Source organism: Cygnus atratus, chromosome 1 (genome assembly GCF_013377495.2).
Source record: "Cygnus atratus isolate AKBS03 ecotype Queensland, Australia chromosome 1, CAtr_DNAZoo_HiC_assembly, whole genome shotgun sequence".
Classification (NCBI taxonomy): Eukaryota; Metazoa; Chordata; class Aves; order Anseriformes; family Anatidae; genus Cygnus; species Cygnus atratus.
The window spans coordinates 176,826,248-176,846,076 of NC_066362.1; the positions used below are offsets into that span (position 1 = coordinate 176,826,248).

General features: G+C 35.4%; 1 protein-coding gene across 2 annotated transcripts in view; it reads right to left on the minus strand.

Annotated features, from left to right (window-relative positions):
• VWA8 (von Willebrand factor A domain containing 8) overlaps positions 1-19,829 on the minus strand; it is a 188,723-nt gene that overhangs the window by 121,359 nt on the left and 47,535 nt on the right. For both annotated transcript variants that reach the window (XM_035553444.2, XM_035553445.2), the window contains exons 11-16: positions 18,068-18,202; positions 17,900-17,977; positions 11,489-11,649; positions 10,188-10,301; positions 2,169-2,337; positions 1,752-1,829 (exon numbers count right to left, since the gene is read on the minus strand). In XM_035553444.2, coding sequence (XP_035409337.1) covers positions 1,752-1,829; positions 2,169-2,337; positions 10,188-10,301; positions 11,489-11,649; positions 17,900-17,977; positions 18,068-18,202 — 735 coding nt within the window. The remainder of the gene's footprint in view (positions 1-1,751; positions 1,830-2,168; positions 2,338-10,187; positions 10,302-11,488; positions 11,650-17,899; positions 17,978-18,067; positions 18,203-19,829) is intronic.

Consider the following 19,829-nt stretch of genomic DNA (forward strand, 5'->3'; position numbering starts at 1 on the left):
GGATTGCATTGGTGGACATTGGCAGTTGAGTAGAGTAACTGAGGTAGCATGCTTCATCCATTGCACCAGGTGGGAGGAATACGGAAGCCACTCTTGCCTCATCTCACACCATGCCACTCCAATCTTTAAGGAACACGGATATTTTAAAGTCAAAATTATATATAGCACTGGATCCTCCACTGGAATAAACAGAGTACGAGTCCACAGAGGAGAAACTGTCACATCATCTAAATATTTGCAACTGGGAGTTAAAGTTTTGTAATAAAATGTCCTCTTTCTTCCTTACCTGTTTTTTATTTTTATATGGAATAGCTGTAAACTCAAAATTAGGTTAGTCCTTGTGACAGTCTTTGTAATATATATCTATGACGCATCTAATTCAACCGGATCTTGCTTGTGGTCTCTAGGTTCTATTGTATATCAAACAAACAATTACAATGACGCAAAATACACCCACAGGCTGAATATGCTACAGGTATTCTTCTATTGTTAACAAAATCACTTTAAACAATGGCTAATATTTCAGGATAATCTCTGGCAGAGGATTACTTACTTAGGCAACTCTAAAAATAGCCTGACATACCTTAGGCACATATTTCAGCTCTCCACACAGGCATGCTATTCTTGACATGTCTCATGTCACTGCTCATCTACAAGAATCCTCCCTCGGTCCGTATCATGACTCACTTCTTATCCAACATCATATACTTCATTTAGATACTTCACAATGCTACAGACATCCACATGTTTGGAAATGACTTCTATAATGCTCTATTCAAGCACAGCATGTCTCCAAATATGCCCCAAACTACATTTTTTCAGTCTACATTTGTCAAACATTAGGTGCAGAAAGTCAAATAGATGTTAGTAACAACACTGTCCCAAAAGTGTATCTAAAAGTCAGCCTTTTTTTTCTTTTAAGCTCAGAAGAGCACAACAGCCTTTCAGTATCCCTCAGCTACCAGAGTAGTAATACTATGAAAACTATTACCCATGTCAAATCACGCAAACTAAGCAGAACAGATTACAATTTGCATACCAGTTAAACCGCTGGATTCTACTAAAAATGATTTACATTTTAGTTACATTAAAAGCATCCAGTTGCCATAGCAATGATTTCTTCTACTTTTCACCAAGATTTGACTATCTTTTTAGAGAATTTTGTGGTTACTACGTCAGCAGAACTTATTTTTCTTGATAAGACTGCTTTAATAGAATAACCTGTAGCAGTAACTCAGATAGGAATTCTGGAGCTATCCCTTTTACATTCCTATCTTTGCTGTTGCCCACTGGCATTTTATAATGACTAGATAGTTTCCATTGCTGAAAAAGCCACAATAATTTCAGCTACCAAAGTTCCAATGACTAAAGTGAAGTAATCAAAACATATTTGGACAAACATGATTATCTCCATACCTATTCAAAAGGTACCTCGAGTGTCTCTCATTGTGAACCACATATCTAAGCCCACTGACAGTGTGTGTGCTTTTCTTACTTCTCTAGAATTTGGGCGATTTCCTGAAAGCTTTATGTATGCAGATTCTAAAAACGTACATAAAAATCAAAGAAGTTACAGTATATGGTGCAGTAATTGCCAGCAGTAACTTTCTGGGGCTGGTTTTCAATCAGGCAGCCTCTAAAATAACACTATAGCTAGCAAGCTTTACCCAGCCTTTCTTAAACAAACAAAACAGTCGTAGTAGGAGAAATCAAATTTTGGGGGAAAAAAGAGGGGCCAGGGGAGTGCTCACCGTGGCATCATTCGTCTCCCGAAGCTTGTGTGTTAAAGACAACAACTGCTCCACAGCAGCACTTGGTACATTTGGAATCTGCTTGAACCAAAACAGTATTAATCTTACTGCACGATGGGTTAAGTTCCACACACAGCTACGCATATATGCAATGAGTATACACCTTCTGCAGTTGGCTTATGTCACCGAAAAAGGAATACAGTTTTGACAATGTTCTTCTATTACAGCATCATTTAATATCATTATAAGAATGCTAATTTATTCCAATACCATTAAAAGATAAGCAGGCTTTGAAAATGAAGACTCATTTGTGCTACACTGAAATAGGGAGTGGAATAGCTAAATATTTTTATACAGCAAATAACCATGTTCAGTAAACAATAATCAGTACGTGCCTGAAATACTGAACATACTTACCATTTCCTTAATAACTTGAATTTCTTCATTCTTGCTTAAAGATCGAACATTATGAAAAAGAAACAGTGTCAGAAACTCTGGACCCAGCCATTGTTGGGTACTACTTCCGATGACCGGAGGTTCTGCTAGGACAACTATTCTGAATGAGGGGTGTATTGGAAAGATAGACCTGCAAAACAAGTTTTAAAAAATGCATTACTTGACCTAAGCAGCGAATATCAAATTTAATATTTTTATTTTTACAATAGATGAAAAATGAATTATATTAGTGTACTGAACCATATCACAATGTCTTTTGTCATAATTTGCAAATGCAACTTTATTAAAAATAAAAAAAGACAAAGACTGCATAACATGACTTGCAATTGTATAAATTGCTCATTCTTCTCTGCACTGAGAAGGGTACCCAGTCTCTACTTCTCATCTGCAACATGACCTGCACGTCTCAAGATGGGCAAATACCAGCAACTAGGCTACTGTTTACTGGTCTGTACATCTCAAATGGACACATCTCACTAATTTGATAAGATTTTTAGAAGTGCTTTACCTAAAGCAGTATGTCTAACAGGCAAATCAGGGAAGGAACAACATCTACTGAAGCTGCAGTAATGAGAATTTCTTCTACTCAATTAGATTGACAGAAAGGATAAAACTGTGAAGATTGGCCTTAATATCACAAACAGATGGATTTAGTAACACTTCAGGAACTTACTGACATTCCCTGCAGCCCCTAGAAAAACACCTAGTTGGTTGGGGTGGGATTAATGCGCCCAACTTCATAATATCTTGGAAAGTTATGCTTCGAAGGCCAGGCCAGTTACCTCACCTTTGACTCATTTTCAAGTCAGCACGGGGAAACAGGTCCCTCAAATAGCTGCTTAAGATTTAAAGAATTTAAGAAACGCCTTACTGGGTCCTTCAATCTATCCATCTAGCTAAATGTTCTGTCTCTGATGGTGGCAGCTGGAGATGCTCCTTGGGGAAGCCTTTTCAAGGTTTATGTGATAAACTACTATGAGCACTTAATTCCCCTCACACTCTCCCAGCACCCACAATCACGCATTCAAGGATATTAGGGATTGATCTTTATTTGTTTTAATGCCCTTTTATCCATAGATTTGTCTAATCCCTTTCTGAACTTCATCATCCTATCTGTCTCCACAGCTTCTTGTAGCAATACACCCACTATTCACTGTGTAAAGTTCACACTATAGGATTTGGTGAGTAACAGTCTCTTAAATGCCTGCCTATTTCAGTCCACGGAAGATAACGGGAGCTTACTGCAACCAACACAAGCTTAAATATATCACTGCTGGATGCATGTGTTAGGGCAGTGGAAGACTGCTGCATCTGTCTTGGGTGGTTTTTCACATCTTTTGCCTGTCTTATCTATGTAATATTATCGTTTCTTTGGATTAGGAATTCATTCATACTCATTCATCAGCACAACTTCATGATCTGTTGAAGTAACAGAATAGACAGTAACAAGTCAGATATGAAAGACAGTCAAATTATGCAAGAAGGGGCTGTTCACAACAATTAATTTTTCAGTACTCTTATTAAAATAGCAGATGCTAATTTGGAAAAAGAAAAGCAAGTGAAATTGAATTGGCTTATATTGTTAGATATGCCTGTTATCATGAGCCATTCCCCATATAAATTACATTTGAAATCGGAACTTTTGGAGGCAAGTATTCTTCCTGGTTAAACTGAGGGGGAAAATGAGGGTATATAAGCAAGAAAATCCTAAGACACAATATGACCATTAAATATAAATCATCAAATCTACTGTGTAGTAGGCTCATCTGTTAGTCACAACAATAAAATTGTGATACAACAGAGTCATTACAGCAAACAGTCTCTTGTATCAAAGCAAACACAGGGGGTGGCATGAGTTATTCTCAGCTGAAAGTCATAAGCCTAGAAGCTATTCCCTGACTGATAAAAATAGAAATAGATGTCTGAAAACATCACATGAAAGAGGAACCAATAGGAACGTCACTGTCACTAAGCATAAAAGGAGGTCAGGGAACATTGGCCAACTTCATTACAGAAGAAAATGATCCCTAGATAGGGTAAATACATACATTTCCAGACTCACCTTTCCCCCCATTACCAAGAAGAAAAACAAACCTCCTTCTATAATCACCTAAATTCCCAGAACCAATTCTGGTCTATCTGCAATACGTAAGAACACAAAAAGCCGTCAGCTTTCTATTGTAAAGGAAACACATCTCTCTTGTATCACATCCACATTAATGCCTAATTCAAAAAGCATGATGGGGACAGTCAGGGACAGAATGCAGAGAAGCTGGAGGAAAGGAGATGAAGTAAGGGCAAGCTAATTTGGTTGTATCAGTTAAAGCTACTGAGGTACACTCTAGGTTTTGACAGATTACAACACCCCTGCTGCAGTTTTCCAGTTTGTAAACATGGATGCAACTACCTGGCTACTTCAAAAGCCTATTGTTTGGACTGATGTTTGAAATGTTGAAAAATGTCAAGGTAAGTGTATTATTAAAACAAATGTCATAAACGACCTGATCCTGCAATGCTATGAAAGTTCCAACCATCCATGATTGCAACTGAGGAGCTTCAAAGTCGCTCCACAGTATTACAGACCAGGTCCCTAAAGGAATAGAATATGAAGCTACTATATGGAGCTTTATTTCATAAAACAGAGATCTTTGACATCTTGTATTCTTTGCAGATGAAGGCCAAATAAATGCATCTTGTTAAAAACTTTTTTTTTTTTTAAAAAAAACCACCTTTTTCTAAAACACTTTTAGAATTATTGAAACTCTAACACAGTAGGAAAATCTGGTGTTAGTGGATTAGTGCAGAGAGTCTCCATTCCTTTCTCCTTCTATTAAATGTTTACTGATAACAGAGATAGCAGAGTGCTTGCTTGTACTAATATCCGTGTCCTTTTGACATCAGTGTTTAATTCCAACCAAGGATTACCACCACTGCTTGAGAGGAAGATCAGAATGCAGACTGCTCAGAATGATTTTAGGGAAGGATTTTCTTGTTATTGACCCATGGTTCAAAGCAAGTGAATTTTCCAAAAGAACCAAAAAGATGCAGAATGGCATTCCTAATGCCACCTTGCAAAACCAAACCAGGTTTGGTTGTCTATTCCTGTAGCATGGTTTCATAAATTTCACATTCTTTCAAAATAAAAACAATATTATGAGTTAGGAGTTGTAATAATGCTAGGATCACAAATGAGCTATCATTTTTTCCTTGCTATTTTTCTTCAGTTTCACAATATTCTAAATTTAAGACATTACTTTATCTGGAAATCCACTAAGCTGAAAAAAAAAAAAAAAAAAAAAACAGAAAAAAAAACAAAGTAAAAGCTAGAAAATGTAAGCAGTTAAGAACATTCATTGCTTGCAAAATTCACTTTCTGCCACATTTTATATTTGTCTCATCTACTATATATGTTGCCTTTCAACTTAATCACATGGAAAATAATACACTGCCCGCAGGGCATTAAAACTAGACATATGTTATGAGCTTCTGAACAATTCTTATTATATACATATTTCTAGATTTTCTTGTGATAGATGGCTTTCTGCCCACCACACCAAAGCCTTATCATCTTTGTGTGTGCTGGGGGTATGGGTGGAGGATTATCCACCCAAACAGGTTAAAAGACCGCCTCATAAGACAAACCAGCACCTCACTGCTCGTCTTGTAAAAGCCATATATACTAACTCTACAGCATCTGTCTCAAATAAGTAATTATTCATTACATAAGAAGATCTATGCAGAAATCTTGGATATGCACACTGGATGAATGAATTTTTTCTTATACAATAATTCAACTAACAAGTAATCAACAGCTGTAATTTCCTTCTATCATAGAATCATTTAGGTTGGAAAGGACCTCTAAGATAATCTAGACCATTTGTCATTTTCTTAGGGGCAGCTTTTTTTTTTCCCTCTTCTCCCTAAATTATAAACAAAAATACTCAAGTTTCCCTTGTCATTCCTGCTAGAGCTATTGACCCACCAGTCTGAAGCCCTTCTCAGGAAAATACTAGTGGATGTGACAGATACGGAAATGTAATGAAATGAACTGTGAACATGTAACTCAAAGTCAATAATTAAAATAATTAAAAATAAGAATCTATTTTATTAGCTCTTAGAGACGTAGCCATACTTTTAAATGAAGTTGTCAGAAATTTGATTTATGAAAAATGGTATTAAAACCAGCAAAATGTGAAAATAAATCTGAACAGCAAGTAATAATTTCCCCTTTGTCTGACATTGCTAATAACACTGCCATTGTTGAAACACTTTCACATTCTTTAGTATAATACTGTTCACATTCTATATACAGAGGCTTGTAATTTCCTTTGGCCATATTGCGATCTGAAATACCATCCCTTTATTTAAAAAATAAAAGAACCTCTTGATTTATCATTAAGTGATATATGTAGTAGTAGAATAAAAAGGAGAATACTGCAAAATCTATGAGTATTATTACTGTTGAAAAACTAAAAATTAAAGGAAGTAGAACTGTGAAAAATATTTGTATTATTTTCACTATCATTTTCATATAGGGACTTGAAAGCTTAGTAAAAAATATATCTTGCTGTACTGAAAAGGGCAGCAAGAACTTCTAGGTTCTAGAACCTAGAACTTCTCCATTAACATCTCAATTTTTTACCAGAAAAATCTTCAGGTGTTTCAAATCCTCTTATAAACACAGACTAAAAAATGTTTACAGAAGTTTTATCTCCTTGGTTAAGAACAGTACTCCTTTTATCTATCAGGAAATAGTATTTTATGAATGGAATTTGAAAACTGACTTTCTATTAAAATCTAAAAAGCATCGTCAGCTGTTTTTTTTCCATTATGAAAGATATATTTGTATATATGTAACTTACAATCTGGCCACCTCATTTGTGAGTTTTTAATTGAGGCAACACACAGGAACAGTTAGTTTTTTTGTATTTCCTGTATTTTATGAATAACTGCAAGTAGTCCAGAAGAGAGAAACCCCACACCATACTGTCTCACGCACAGTAATGATGATTCTAATCAAATAAAAAAATAAAAAAAAATAAAAAAAGGAAAAAAGGAATGTGTACCTCATGTCCTCTATTTCTCTTAAAGATAACAGTAAGGTATCAGTTCTCTATCACAGCCACCTTCCAATCCCCAGCCAGTGCTTTTCCCCAAATCCTGCCCTCCCCTAATCTAATGATCTCCTAAGGAGGCATTTGCCTTTTTCAAATCCTGGTCCTTCAGAAATACTCCTTTTTATCTTATTCTTTCATCTCCTCCATTTATGATTATTTTTAGCTACTTCATTTAGGCCCTGCTTGACTGTCCAGAGACTTAAAATTCTGTCAATGCACTTTCACTAAATCACTGATGTACCCCCTCAGTATGTGTTTTGCTCTTCCATTGTTTCTCAGAAGAGCTACCTTAACATGTGGGATAAGGTAGATAATTAAAATGTTAATGACAAAAGAAAAAAATATTTGTTAACTCTAAAATATGTATTCTATGTGCCAAACTTAAAACATATATTGATTTCCAATATATAAATGAGAACTGAAGTCTGAGAACAGAATGAGCAAGATTTAGGAGGAAAAAAAAAGAATTCTGGTTCAAATAAAGTTGAAACCACTTTCCACAGGAAAATCCTTATTGGAAGAGTAACAGAAGTTTTCACGTGCCACTCAGCAAAACAACCCAAATTAAGTCCCAGCAGAAACAGGAATGACAATGTATATTCTGCAGGCCTTGGAAAGAGCAATTGTACTGAAATTACTTTAGTCCACTTCAGAAAATCTGGATAAATAAAACTCTCTCTGTGTAACTGTAGCATCAGAAAGACAGTTGAAGCCATTATTACACAGCAAAATACACCGTATTTCTCATCAGTGTGGAAAGCAACTCCCCGTCATGACTTGGAAGAAACTGCCCAGGCAATTTGCTCATAAATTCAAGGAACAATGTATTCTATACACTATTTCCACAAGGCAATCTTTTGCAGGCGAATGACGGATGGTTTGCACCTTCCTGTTTTCTTGCACTGTGATTAAATCAGCTGTCAGAACCCAGATAACATTTGATCAGAAGGTGTCTGGGAAGAACACCTCATTTTGCACAGCCATTCTGTGACACTGGAAGGTACTGGAGCTTCCAGTGACAGGTAACTGCTGCTGAAAAGGAGGAATAGCAGGGAGGCATGCAGTACTGGAATCGAAGAACAACTCCTGACATCATGGCCCGGAGCAAGTGAAAGGTAGTGATGTTTTCAGAATACATTAACAGACCAAAAACATTAGGTAAAGGATCAGGTCCTGAAACACCTTCAATTCCTCGAGGGCTGAACAGAACAGCACTCATACAGACGAGTGGTCCGCTGATGCTGAAGAAGACCACAGCCAAACCCAAAGAAGCAGACAAGATTTTTGCACAACTTTAACTTGTCTTCAGTTGAGTGAAGACAAGTCACTCCCCTTTTAGAATGAAAGTTCATGGTCAGTCAAACAGGTCATTTAGTTCTTACTAATTCACAATAAGCAATCTGTTGCAAAATATTAAAGTGGCTAGGTAAAAGCAATGCATTGTGGTCTAAAAGGCAAGAGGGACACTCTACTGAGGAACACCAAAAAGGACTCTTGGGGCTCCCAAAGTAGCAAAAAGCTGTGCACAGTATTTCAGTAGATCTATATTGAAGTACAAAGTTGAACGCAAAGTAAGGATGAAATGCCAAGATGGATCCTTAGAGATTTTTTTGCTTCTCTTTTCAAAGTCTGGGCTTAAAATCCTTATGAACACTTCCCTGATATATAGTTCTTTACTCATAAAACAAATGCAGGAAATGCCCATCTAGCTAGGTGTATGGCTGCAGCAGCCTGTATACAAGTAGGAACAAATAGGCTTAGATTACATCATATCTTCCAATAAATAAACAAATAAATGCTTAAGAAGACTTTAAATTTAAAATTAAGTTCTTTTAAAAAAAAAAAAACAAAAACACAAAACTCAACAGTGCAGTATTTTAGATCAAAGGGGAAACAGAAACAGCAAAACTACTAGGCAATAAAAGAAAAACAACTTTTCTAAAGGGTAGACTACAAAGAAGATCAAAGAAAAAAAAATTGTACTTAGCATGACAATTAAGAGAAACAGGGGGTGGTACATATGAAGAGGTTGCACATCACGAGTGCATCCCTACCAGAACTGAGAATGTCTCTTGAAAGTTTGGGAGCACACACATCTTACAGTGTAAACGTGAGCACAGTCATCTGACACTTCAAATGTTTTTTTCAGAGATTTGAGCCATTTAAGAAAAACAGTATGTTTAGCTTCTTATATACTGCTTATTTCATATATGCTTGAATATTAGATTGTATTTGTCTTGGAGTACACTCTACAGTATCTTTCCCAGTAACTGCAATTTGTCATCAGTGTTTGACTATGTATCAAGAGTGGCAATCAGAGAGACCTTTTCTATCTGTGGAATGTTTCTAGCAGACAAGTGGAAGTGAAGAAACAAAAAGAATAAGCATAATGGGTCCCAACCCATCCTTAGGATTTCCTGCTCCATATTAGTTGTAAATTAAATACCAGCTTTCTAGTTAATGAAGAAAACGAAAAGCTACATTTAATTTCAGTTTAGCTTTATTTTCAGGTGCTGTTAATAAAATGTTCCAAAATTAAGAATGATATTCTTTTACATCTGTATTTTTATGTACTTAACATTTCTCTTCAATTTCTAACCTCTTCTGTTAAAGGATATTTAATGATTTTCTTTCAGTTTGAGCACTCTAAACAGGATATAATCTTCTCATCCAAAAAAAAAAAACACAACCAACAAACCCTCATGAGGAAACTGACGTTTAAAGTATGCCCTCTTAGCAATTAAAAGGTATCAGTTTAAGAGGGAAGCATTTTGCAAGACGTTTTTGTAATAAAATAAAGGAGATTAAGTGCTCTACAGGATGAAAAACTGTTTACATTCTATAGTCATAGCCAACACTTTACCTTTCCTGTAGTTTCTCATCAGTGATCTGTAATTCTTCTTTTAAGTTCTGATACCTGTCTTCCCTTAATAATCTGGTGCCATCATAGAGGGTCAGTTCTCTGTCATGTATTAGTCTGTTTGAAAATAAAAAATAAGCTTTATCTAGCCTTTGATTTCCTTCTATAATACTTATTTCAACTAATATTTTTTTATATAAAAAAGCTACCTCAGTTAACACAGTTCATTGTAAAAAAGAAGTTATAGCAGTTTAAGATGCATCCAGGTGTGAAGATAAAGTAATTTGCATAAGTAGACAGTTTCAGTGCAAAGTCAGTTAGTAAACCTGGTTTAAGTAGAAAATAATGAGAAAATGAAAATAAAAAAAAAAACCTTTTGGATTAAGTGGCATTAAACAGTCATTTAGTCATACTGATATCAAGTAATATACTTCTGGTTTGTTTCCTGAAGCAACATATTTCAGCTGATTTTAATGAGTAATGTACATAGACAGCTTTTTTTTTTTAATGCATAAGTTGATTGTATGTATGTAAATACAGCACATGCATGTGTTCGAAGAAAAATCAGAAGGCAAAGACAAACTGATTTAAAAAGAGAAAGAACAGGCTACCATAATTCTCTCTTCTGCCTACTCTCCTCTGTATATATACAATAAATGAATTCATAAAATGTTTTTGCTACAACCTGCTTTTAAAGCTAATTATGTCCTTTAAGTTTATGAATGGCATTACACAACTCAGGTAAACAAAGTACAAGAAATATTTGACCTGATGTTACAGATTATTATTAACATAGTATCTGATATTACTACTTCTGCTTCTGGGAAGTTTATTTTTTTACTGAATTGTGAAATAATATTTAGAAGGAGTTCTTTTCAATCAAAATAAAGAATGCTTTTACATGTAACTAATGATTGTATTTTATTTAGCAGCATAATGCATTCAAAGCATTTTAAAAATTTTCTGACATCTTGCATTTTCAAATCATTGTGCAAATATTACTAATTTTTAGATATGATAAGTGTGGAGTAAAATCATTCTTCAATTCAGACTTCTACGCTGTATTTACAGAGAGCTGAAATTTCCTACGTTATTGGACTTCTAAAGAACATGAAAGAATCGCTTCTGCTTTCATGTATGTTAAAACTGAATGTTACATATTCTATCAAACTTGCTCATCTTGACTTTTACAGTACTCTTGAAGTTACAAACTCATATTCACCAGAAGAAACTTAATTTCTCAATACGCATGCGTTCAGTAAGCAGATCACGTGCACGCAACTTATCCATGCTCATATCCTGACCTTTGAAGTACAGCTAGAGTGCCAGGGTTAATTCGATGAATGCCATCAAGAATAACAAGCTTTCCTTCCAGGGCAGCAGTAACAAGTGGCGATGGTCTCCAAGCAGTGTCCCCATTAGGAAGAGTATACCTCTGCTGTAGCAAATCTCTGGCTGTCATGTCCTGTCAATTCATCAGAAGAATATATTTATGTTGTATTGCATTCTTCTACAAGTACCTGCTTTCTCCCTATAAAACTACGTTCTGCTTTTCCTGAGAATATACCCAAAGAAGATTAGCAGGAAATCTTCAATTACTTTTCAAAAGAGTATTAGAAACATGCACACACGCACACGAACATACACACATACACACACGTGTTATGTTAAATAGTCTTTGAAAGTTCTAGACTTGCCAGTATCACCTCATTGACCTCTCTGAAACTAGAACAAAAGCCTTTTTTATTTTATTTTGGTTTTGTGGTGTGGTGTTTTTTTTTGCCTTAAATATAATGGGAGCTCATGAGAACTTGTACAATTTTGTGTACAGAAGGGGGCAGCAAGTTACACCTGGAGCAAACAGGACAGGAGTCATTCATTTTATATGGAAGAAATCACCTGAAGGAGCAAAGACTTCATCATTAATCCTAAAGTAACATCATAACACAAAAGAGCATGACATTCCACCTCTTGGAAAAAAAAAATACAGCAGAAGCGTCAGAGAAGAAAGGACAGGATAAGAAAGGAGCCAGTAGCAAACAAAATACCAAAAGTATGTAGAGCATCACAAAATAAGACTTGGGGAATAAATTGCAACCAAAGACAAAATCTAGTATAGCCTCCAGTACAAATATTTTGAATGTTCCATTACAACAGGTATGCACTACAGCAACAAGGATGTAATAGCAATTTTGTGGCCTGAAAGTTGAAATTCCTTCCTCAGTCTGTGCTGTGAACAGAACTTAACGTAAAATCAGATGAGAAAAATATTTGCTATTGTAGCTGTAGCTTTTGCATATGTCCTTTTCACAACTATAAACCCTCTGAAGAATAAAAATAGAATACATTACATCATATGGCCTGAATCATTTCCTCTTTCTGCATTTCCTTAAAAGCCTTAAAATAACAGGACAAAGTCTGATTCCTTCAGTGCTTCTACATTTGTATAATTTAGAGCCTCACATTTAGATGCACAAAAACAGACAGTGTTTTTATTATTGTACTTCTGTTTTTTAATGCACTGTTTGTTCATTCTACTGTTCCGTTAGTGACTTAGACTAAACCCACTTTTAATGAAAGCCAGAGAAAAAAAGTAAGTATTTTTAGGACTTGTATCAGAAGCGTGCACTCTGTAGTTAGTAAGTGCTGTATAACTGAATATTCAACTAACACACCTTCTGACAATTCACCTCTATAGGCATGAAACAGCATCCAATGTGAATTATCAGGAGCCTAATATGCTGTATACAATGTTGTCTATCTGTAATTCCAGCAGCTTGAGAACCACGCATTAGTTTTCTCAAGATAAACTCGTAAGTGTATTTTGCTGCAAAATATTTTTTGAAATAAAATGAATATTTATATCTTTATTTAAATGGATGCATTCTGTTCACTTTAGTGATGCACTGAAATGAAGCATCATTAACTTAACATTTGCCCAAGCTCTGTAAGGGGTTTGTTTTCATAGAATCATTAAGGTTGGAAAAGACCTCCAAGATCAAATGCGTTTTTAATGGCAAAGATTTACTGCTTCTATTTATTTACTCTAAATCAATTTTTAATACATAATATTATAATATTACGAGATATAAAAAAAATAATATTCTAACACTAGAAATTCTTCCCTTTGGAGGGGAGATGACAGAAAGGTATGAATCACTTCCTCACCCAACCCTACTCCTCCACCACCACCACTTAAGCAAAGCAATTGCAAAATTACACTGCCTTATGAAACAAAATTTTTATTTTCATTTGTAACAGTCATTGTAACTCAGCATATGCTATATTGCACTGGTTACTTTCTACAATACCTCATATACCAGGAAAAAAGGAAGTTCAGGAGAGAAAACAAGCAGGGTAACTGCTTTCCTCCCTTTTGCAGCTATAGCAATCCAAGCCTCCCATTTAGCCATTTTTCATGGTTCTCTGTGCTAATCATGTTCTTGGCAATTACGAGGTGAAAAAGCTCTGTTTCCTGCTTTTCATGCCAATTTGGACTCACATTTTGTTAATATTTCTCAAATAAAAAATTGGAAAGAATTTGTAAAGCAAAATTATGAGGTCATACAAAAAAAAAAGAAAAAAAGAAATCCTAGAAACAAAAACATCACAGTACACAAACACAAGTGATGTGCTTAAAAGATTGCTTTTGCTGTGGAAGAGAGAAAGGAAGAACAAGTTGATGGAAAATCGTTGTAACATCACTTTGAATATTGCCTTTTTTTCCCCCTAAAAATTAGGAGAGACAAAAATAAAAGTAAAATGTTTTATTTTAAACAATTTAAAACAAAAGTTTCCTAGCTGCAGTACACGAAACTAGCTGGCTGCTGCTTCTCATTTGCTGTTCCTTAACTGCACTAGGAGAACTTAAAAACAAATCCTTCCTAATCGGGATGAGTTTCTTTGGCAGGAATTTGCCTACGTAGGATTGTATGTAATGAGAAATCTGTATAAGGATGTCAGAGATCACGAATTAGACAGGAATTGTTTGGTGAGACAACTGTTAGGGATGATCTATGTGCTCAAAACATTCAGGAATCCTTGGTTTAGATACATTCTATTCTAACCTCACAACATAAAAGCTGTAGAGATTTTTCTGTGAAATCAATATAAAGACCTAAGGCTTTTCACACTATTCAAGCCCTTAAATCAACTTTGGATGTAAAGGATGAATCAAACAATAAAAATAAAAGTAAACATTATATATACAACTTTGAAAAATTCATTTCTTTAAGAAATTAATTACTGTTTCTTCAACCCAAAGCTAAGTGCCTGCTAAATTTTTTGTGTCTATAGAAATTATTGGAAAATTAACATGAACTATAGCACGAATAAAAGCCTCCTTCACTTTAGAACTGTATTTAGCACAATATGATCGCTCTCAAAAGAATCAGAAAGATGTTGTTTGAAGCAAAACAAAGAAATCTGTTACATAAAACTTCTCATAGCCTTCATTGTCAGTTACTGTATGAACTAATATTTAACATTGCTCCTGTCATTAACCTATGCTACTACTTTGCTGTACGAAGCCACTGACATGTACAAAAACAAATGCATTCTTAGAATATAACAGAAGATGCATAGCCCAGCTGCAATCAATTGTTTTTTACACACTGCTTCCTGTAAAATCTTTTGAGATTTTCTAAGATACTGTACGTAGGAAATAGATATACGTATGGACGCACATTTGGACCTTCTGTAGACATGTCTACACATGAATTTATACTGAACATTGAGCTCACAAATACTTATTTTCTTTCACCTTAGCAACGACGTTCCGTATCACCATAAAGCCTCTCTATGAAAACCCTCTTCCCTTTTAATTTGATCAAATCCTGGTGAAACCAAAGGAAAGGTTCACTTCAGTGGGAAGTGCTTCAAATCCTTGACCTAGAGTTTATTTCAGTAGGAATTACAGATCCTCTGAAGGAAAGATGTTTAGCGAGTAACCAATTTCATTATCAGCTCCTCCTATCATGCATCTCCAAAAAGGAAGTCTTCTGCTCCTATTCAGTGAAGCCATACTAATTAAAGGCAGGCTGTTGAAAAATAGTGGCCATATTTTTAAGCTTGTAGGACCAAATAATTGCCTAATTTTACTGGTGAGTACCCAATACCACACCGTGTACAAAAAACAAGGGTTAGGGTGTGCTTGTCCTTAAGTGGGTTTCTCAATATGCAAAAGTTATTTTGCTGAGATGATTTACAAATGTGTTTATGTGGACAAGTGCAGGGAGAAGTATGACACAGTTCTCACCCAGAAGCTATGCACCTGTCTTAACATACAACTGTACACAGGGTAACAGGTGCTGCTGGGAAGCCAAATATATTACCATGAACACAACCTTGCACTGATGGGCTGTGTAGCATTGGATCCCAAATCTGCTCACAACTGGCCAGGTTAAAGCATAAGAAAAGAGCTCCATTTATGCAGACAATTTCTGAGTCTGCACTTTTATAAGCTAAAGGCATTCTTGGGGAAGGAAAAGCATTGGGATCCTATCTGGAGAGCTTCTCACCAGTTCAAGAAAACATAAAATGGACTTTTTCTTCTTTCATCACAATTAATATCTCTCTCTTCTATTTTTTTTGTCTGTTTCAACCCTTCAGTGTCACCACCCATTTTTGTCAGCGTCTCTTCTCTCCCCACATGCCACTGTAAATCCAAATCAGCTGCTGTTTCCTCCTTTGAAGGTCTCCATGCTGCCCAGGAAAAAATTAAATAAGCAAAGGAAGGGGAAGAAAGAGACCAATGTATTGCGTTACATCTCACACTAGTGTTACCCTACAGCATTGCCTATTATGACTTTTGACTGCTTTGCAGTCATATTTGGTGCATTTTGGCTCACAAGGTCATGGAATGCCCTTGACTTCACATTTTATTTAAGAGCAGTTTCATTCCTCGAGGTTATGAAGAAAACCTTACATGTATGATCCCTACTGTAAAAAGCAAGTTCAGTCACTCCATTTTTCAATCTCATATTTTTTTTCTATTTATGTCACGAAGTTATAGTTCATCAAGATCTAAGACTGAACAATACTCTCCAAACAAGTACCAAGTGACCACTGCCTACAGGAGATCACTGTTAAGCAGGACAGACTTCAGGGTTTCCATAAAACTCTGGTGCTGTGAGACAGTCTGACGTATTGTCTGGATGAAACCAAGGGAAAAAAATAAAAATAAAACCCACTAAATGTATAGCAGTGGCCCACCACTCCCCATTTATCATACTCTTGAGACATCTGACAGCACCAAAAACCTGAATTCCCTCAATCTGTATGCCCAACCTTTCTAGAACCATTACTGCTTTTTCTATCTTTGCAGATACTGAACTTTTAAATTTTACTCAGTAAAAACGTTCACTCTGCCATTACCTCTTCAACTACTGTAAATTTCTTCCTCCAACTCAGCTACAATGATAAGTTAGTTCCTCGTCACCATCTTCAAAGCCCATGGAGGCCCTTAGGATTTCTCCAGTTCTTCTTCCTCATCATTTTATCCCATAACTGCCATTCTAAGGCAACTAAGTCAACTGCCTGTGTGTCTCATGAAAAATGAGATGTCTCTCCAAAATTCATTTTTAAAGCTACATATATACTAAGGCCCCTTTCACAACATAAAAAAAATTAGGAACAGATATGCTAAGAGCTTTAAGATTACTGTTTGTTTGCTATAGCGCTGATAAATAATGAGCAGCATTAATATTAATTCAATGTAATATGTATATATCACTTGTAAACACCATTTTCTCTACTGCAGTGCAGTCCCACCACAACTGTAATCATCAGGCTAAACAGAAATGTAGAAAGAAAGGAAAGGCACAGAAATTACAATATTGTTTAAAATTCCATGTGATATGCATCAGAAAAAAATAAACATGTAAGAGGATATGGACAGTAGAAGAAACTAATAAAAAAATTGAAGATTAAGCCTCCAGAATATGAAAAATAACTTAAAAAAATTCCTGAGAAGGATTTAAAACTTTTTATATTCTCAATACAGTAAAGAAGCTGTCTTCTGTAACAATAAAAATTAGTGGTAATCATGGTGATACATTATAAAATTAAAGTCTAAGGAAAAAAAGGAAAAAAGTATAGGTATCCTAGAGAATTTCAATATGCATGAATTACAAGAGGTCATCACTCTTGTCTAAAGGCAGGAAACATACTTCAAAAAGAGAAAAAAAAGATCTGAAAAGAAGACACAGAAGACAAAGTTTTCTTTATGACATTCACAAAACGAAACGTCAGTTCTTTGTGGCTAAGAGAAAGATCACTGCGATAAATAAACAAAACGTAAGGAGAATCATTTAAGTTACCTATCTTTCTTTCGTATTCCCAATGAAGTCAAAAAAATGAAAGTAAAACAGTATCGGGGCTAATCTATATGTAATAACGTTGAATTAATATGTATTATATGTATTAATATATGTATGTATTAATAGTATCCCCCCCCTCTGTTTAGGTCTACAATAAGATGGGATTATTTTAGATGAGCATTCTAACGAACTAAAAAAATGCTCTAAGATGATCATAAAACTTTGCTATCTTTGAAGTCTTTTCTATCCTCTTTTATTTTTTAATGTGTATGGGTGATTATCAGTGATTTTAAAAGCTGCAGCTGTATGTGAAGATGACATTACACAGAGAATCTGCCTGTGTGTTATATTTTGGATCATATTTACAGCATGATCACCAGCCAATAGTTTACTTACCTGATACAGCATGATAGGTTCTATGCTGTATCCTAGTATATCAGCAAACTCCTTAGCGATAACTGTTTTGCCACAGCCCTAAAGAGTTAAAAAAAAAAAAAAAAAAAAAAAAAGATTACATTGTAAGGAACATGGAGAAAGGAGGGAAAAAGAAAATTAAATTCTTACTTTTCCTCCAATTAAACACATATCTTTAACCATGTGGGATTGCATCATTTCTGCCAACAGCTGATCATGGCTGGAAGTCCTTACGAAAGCATCTGATTGAGAATGCCGTTTTAACATCCCAGTCCCAGCTGGAACCTATAAGGAAAACAAAACAAAACAAAACAAAATGCTAAATAAGATATATTGTGATAGCTCTAGGCTTTGTGTGGACTGAGTTACACTTCCCCAAAAATACTGTAATATTTTGCAGATGATGGTCATTATCAAACCTAAAGCTTTTGCTGAAAAAAAATAATGTTGTATAAGTTGTAATAAACAACTTCCTCTACATCTCCTACTCCCATTCTTAATGGAAAACAAAAAAAAAAAAAGAAAAGAAAAGAAAACATGAACCAATTCGATTATGGCATTGGGGTGTGCAAAGAACTTCAGGCTGCTTGTCCTGGAGACAAAATATTAAAATCACTAGTGTTTATTGCTTGTCAGAGAAAAACAAATGGGAAGGAACAATTTGTATTGCAAAAATCTGAAGGGGCTACAGACCTTTGGAGAGTAAAAATATTCAATTACCTTCCACATTAAGACACTCACTCTGCCTCTTGTTCTACTGGGAACTGTTTCATCTTCAAACTCCTAATGTCCTCCTGTTCCCAAGGAGACACTGTGCAGACATATTTTCAGAAGGCATCATCTACATGTCAGATGAAAGCAAAAATCTTCCCCTCAGAAAAAAGTCCAATCAGATCCCTACAGATTCTATTTTTTCTGACAAATTCCTCTTTGCTGCTCTTCCCCTTTCCATTGTCATGGTACAAACTCTCTAAAGATATTCCTCACCAATGTTAAAACAATCTCTTTCTAACTCCCACTAATTCACCTTCTTTAGAGACTCTCTAGCCTCCAGATTCAACATTAAATTCAAGTTTTTAGATCAGTGTCTGTTTCCTGAATAGAACCTCATTTCACCACCTAGCGGGTCATAAACTTCTTTGGAAGAAACTCAAACTAATCATATTTGATGTGATTACTTTTGTTCCATTTTCCCAACATCCTGTGTCAGAACATTACCAAGCACTCATTAGATTTTATTTGAAGTACAGACAAAGACAGACTATTGTTTTATTAAAGAAAAAAACGAAAGCAGCACCAAGAGCATCACAAGTACTCTATTATTCTAAATTTCTTGCTTTTTTTATTGCATTAGAGATTTTCCTTTCATTCATTTTTCAGCACTTGTTTTATCATGATATACTTAAGCTTGTACTTTCCTGCATGTGATTCATTTATATAAAAATAAAATATTTCTTATCCATAATCTTATTGCTTATCTACATGCTCTTCTAATAAATCATAAAATCAGAGAATGGTTGAGGTTGGAAGGGACCTCTGGAGATCATCTAGTCTAACCCACCTGCTCAAGCTGGGTCATCTAGAGCATGCTGCACAGCATCATTTCCAGGCAAGTTTTGAATATCTCAAGAAAAGGAAACTCCACAACCTCTCTGGGCAACCTGTTCCAGTGCTCCATCACCCTCACAGTAAGTAAGTTTTTCCTCATATTCAGATGGAACTTCCTGTGTATGAGTTTGTGCCCATTGCTTCTCATCCTAACACTGGGCACCACTCCAACCCCATAGTCTTGACACCATCTCTTCAGACATTTATATACATCGATAAGATCCCTTCTCAGTCTTCTCTTCTCCAGGCTAAACAGGCCCAGCTCTCTCAGCCTTTCCTCATAAGAGAGATGCTCCAGACCACT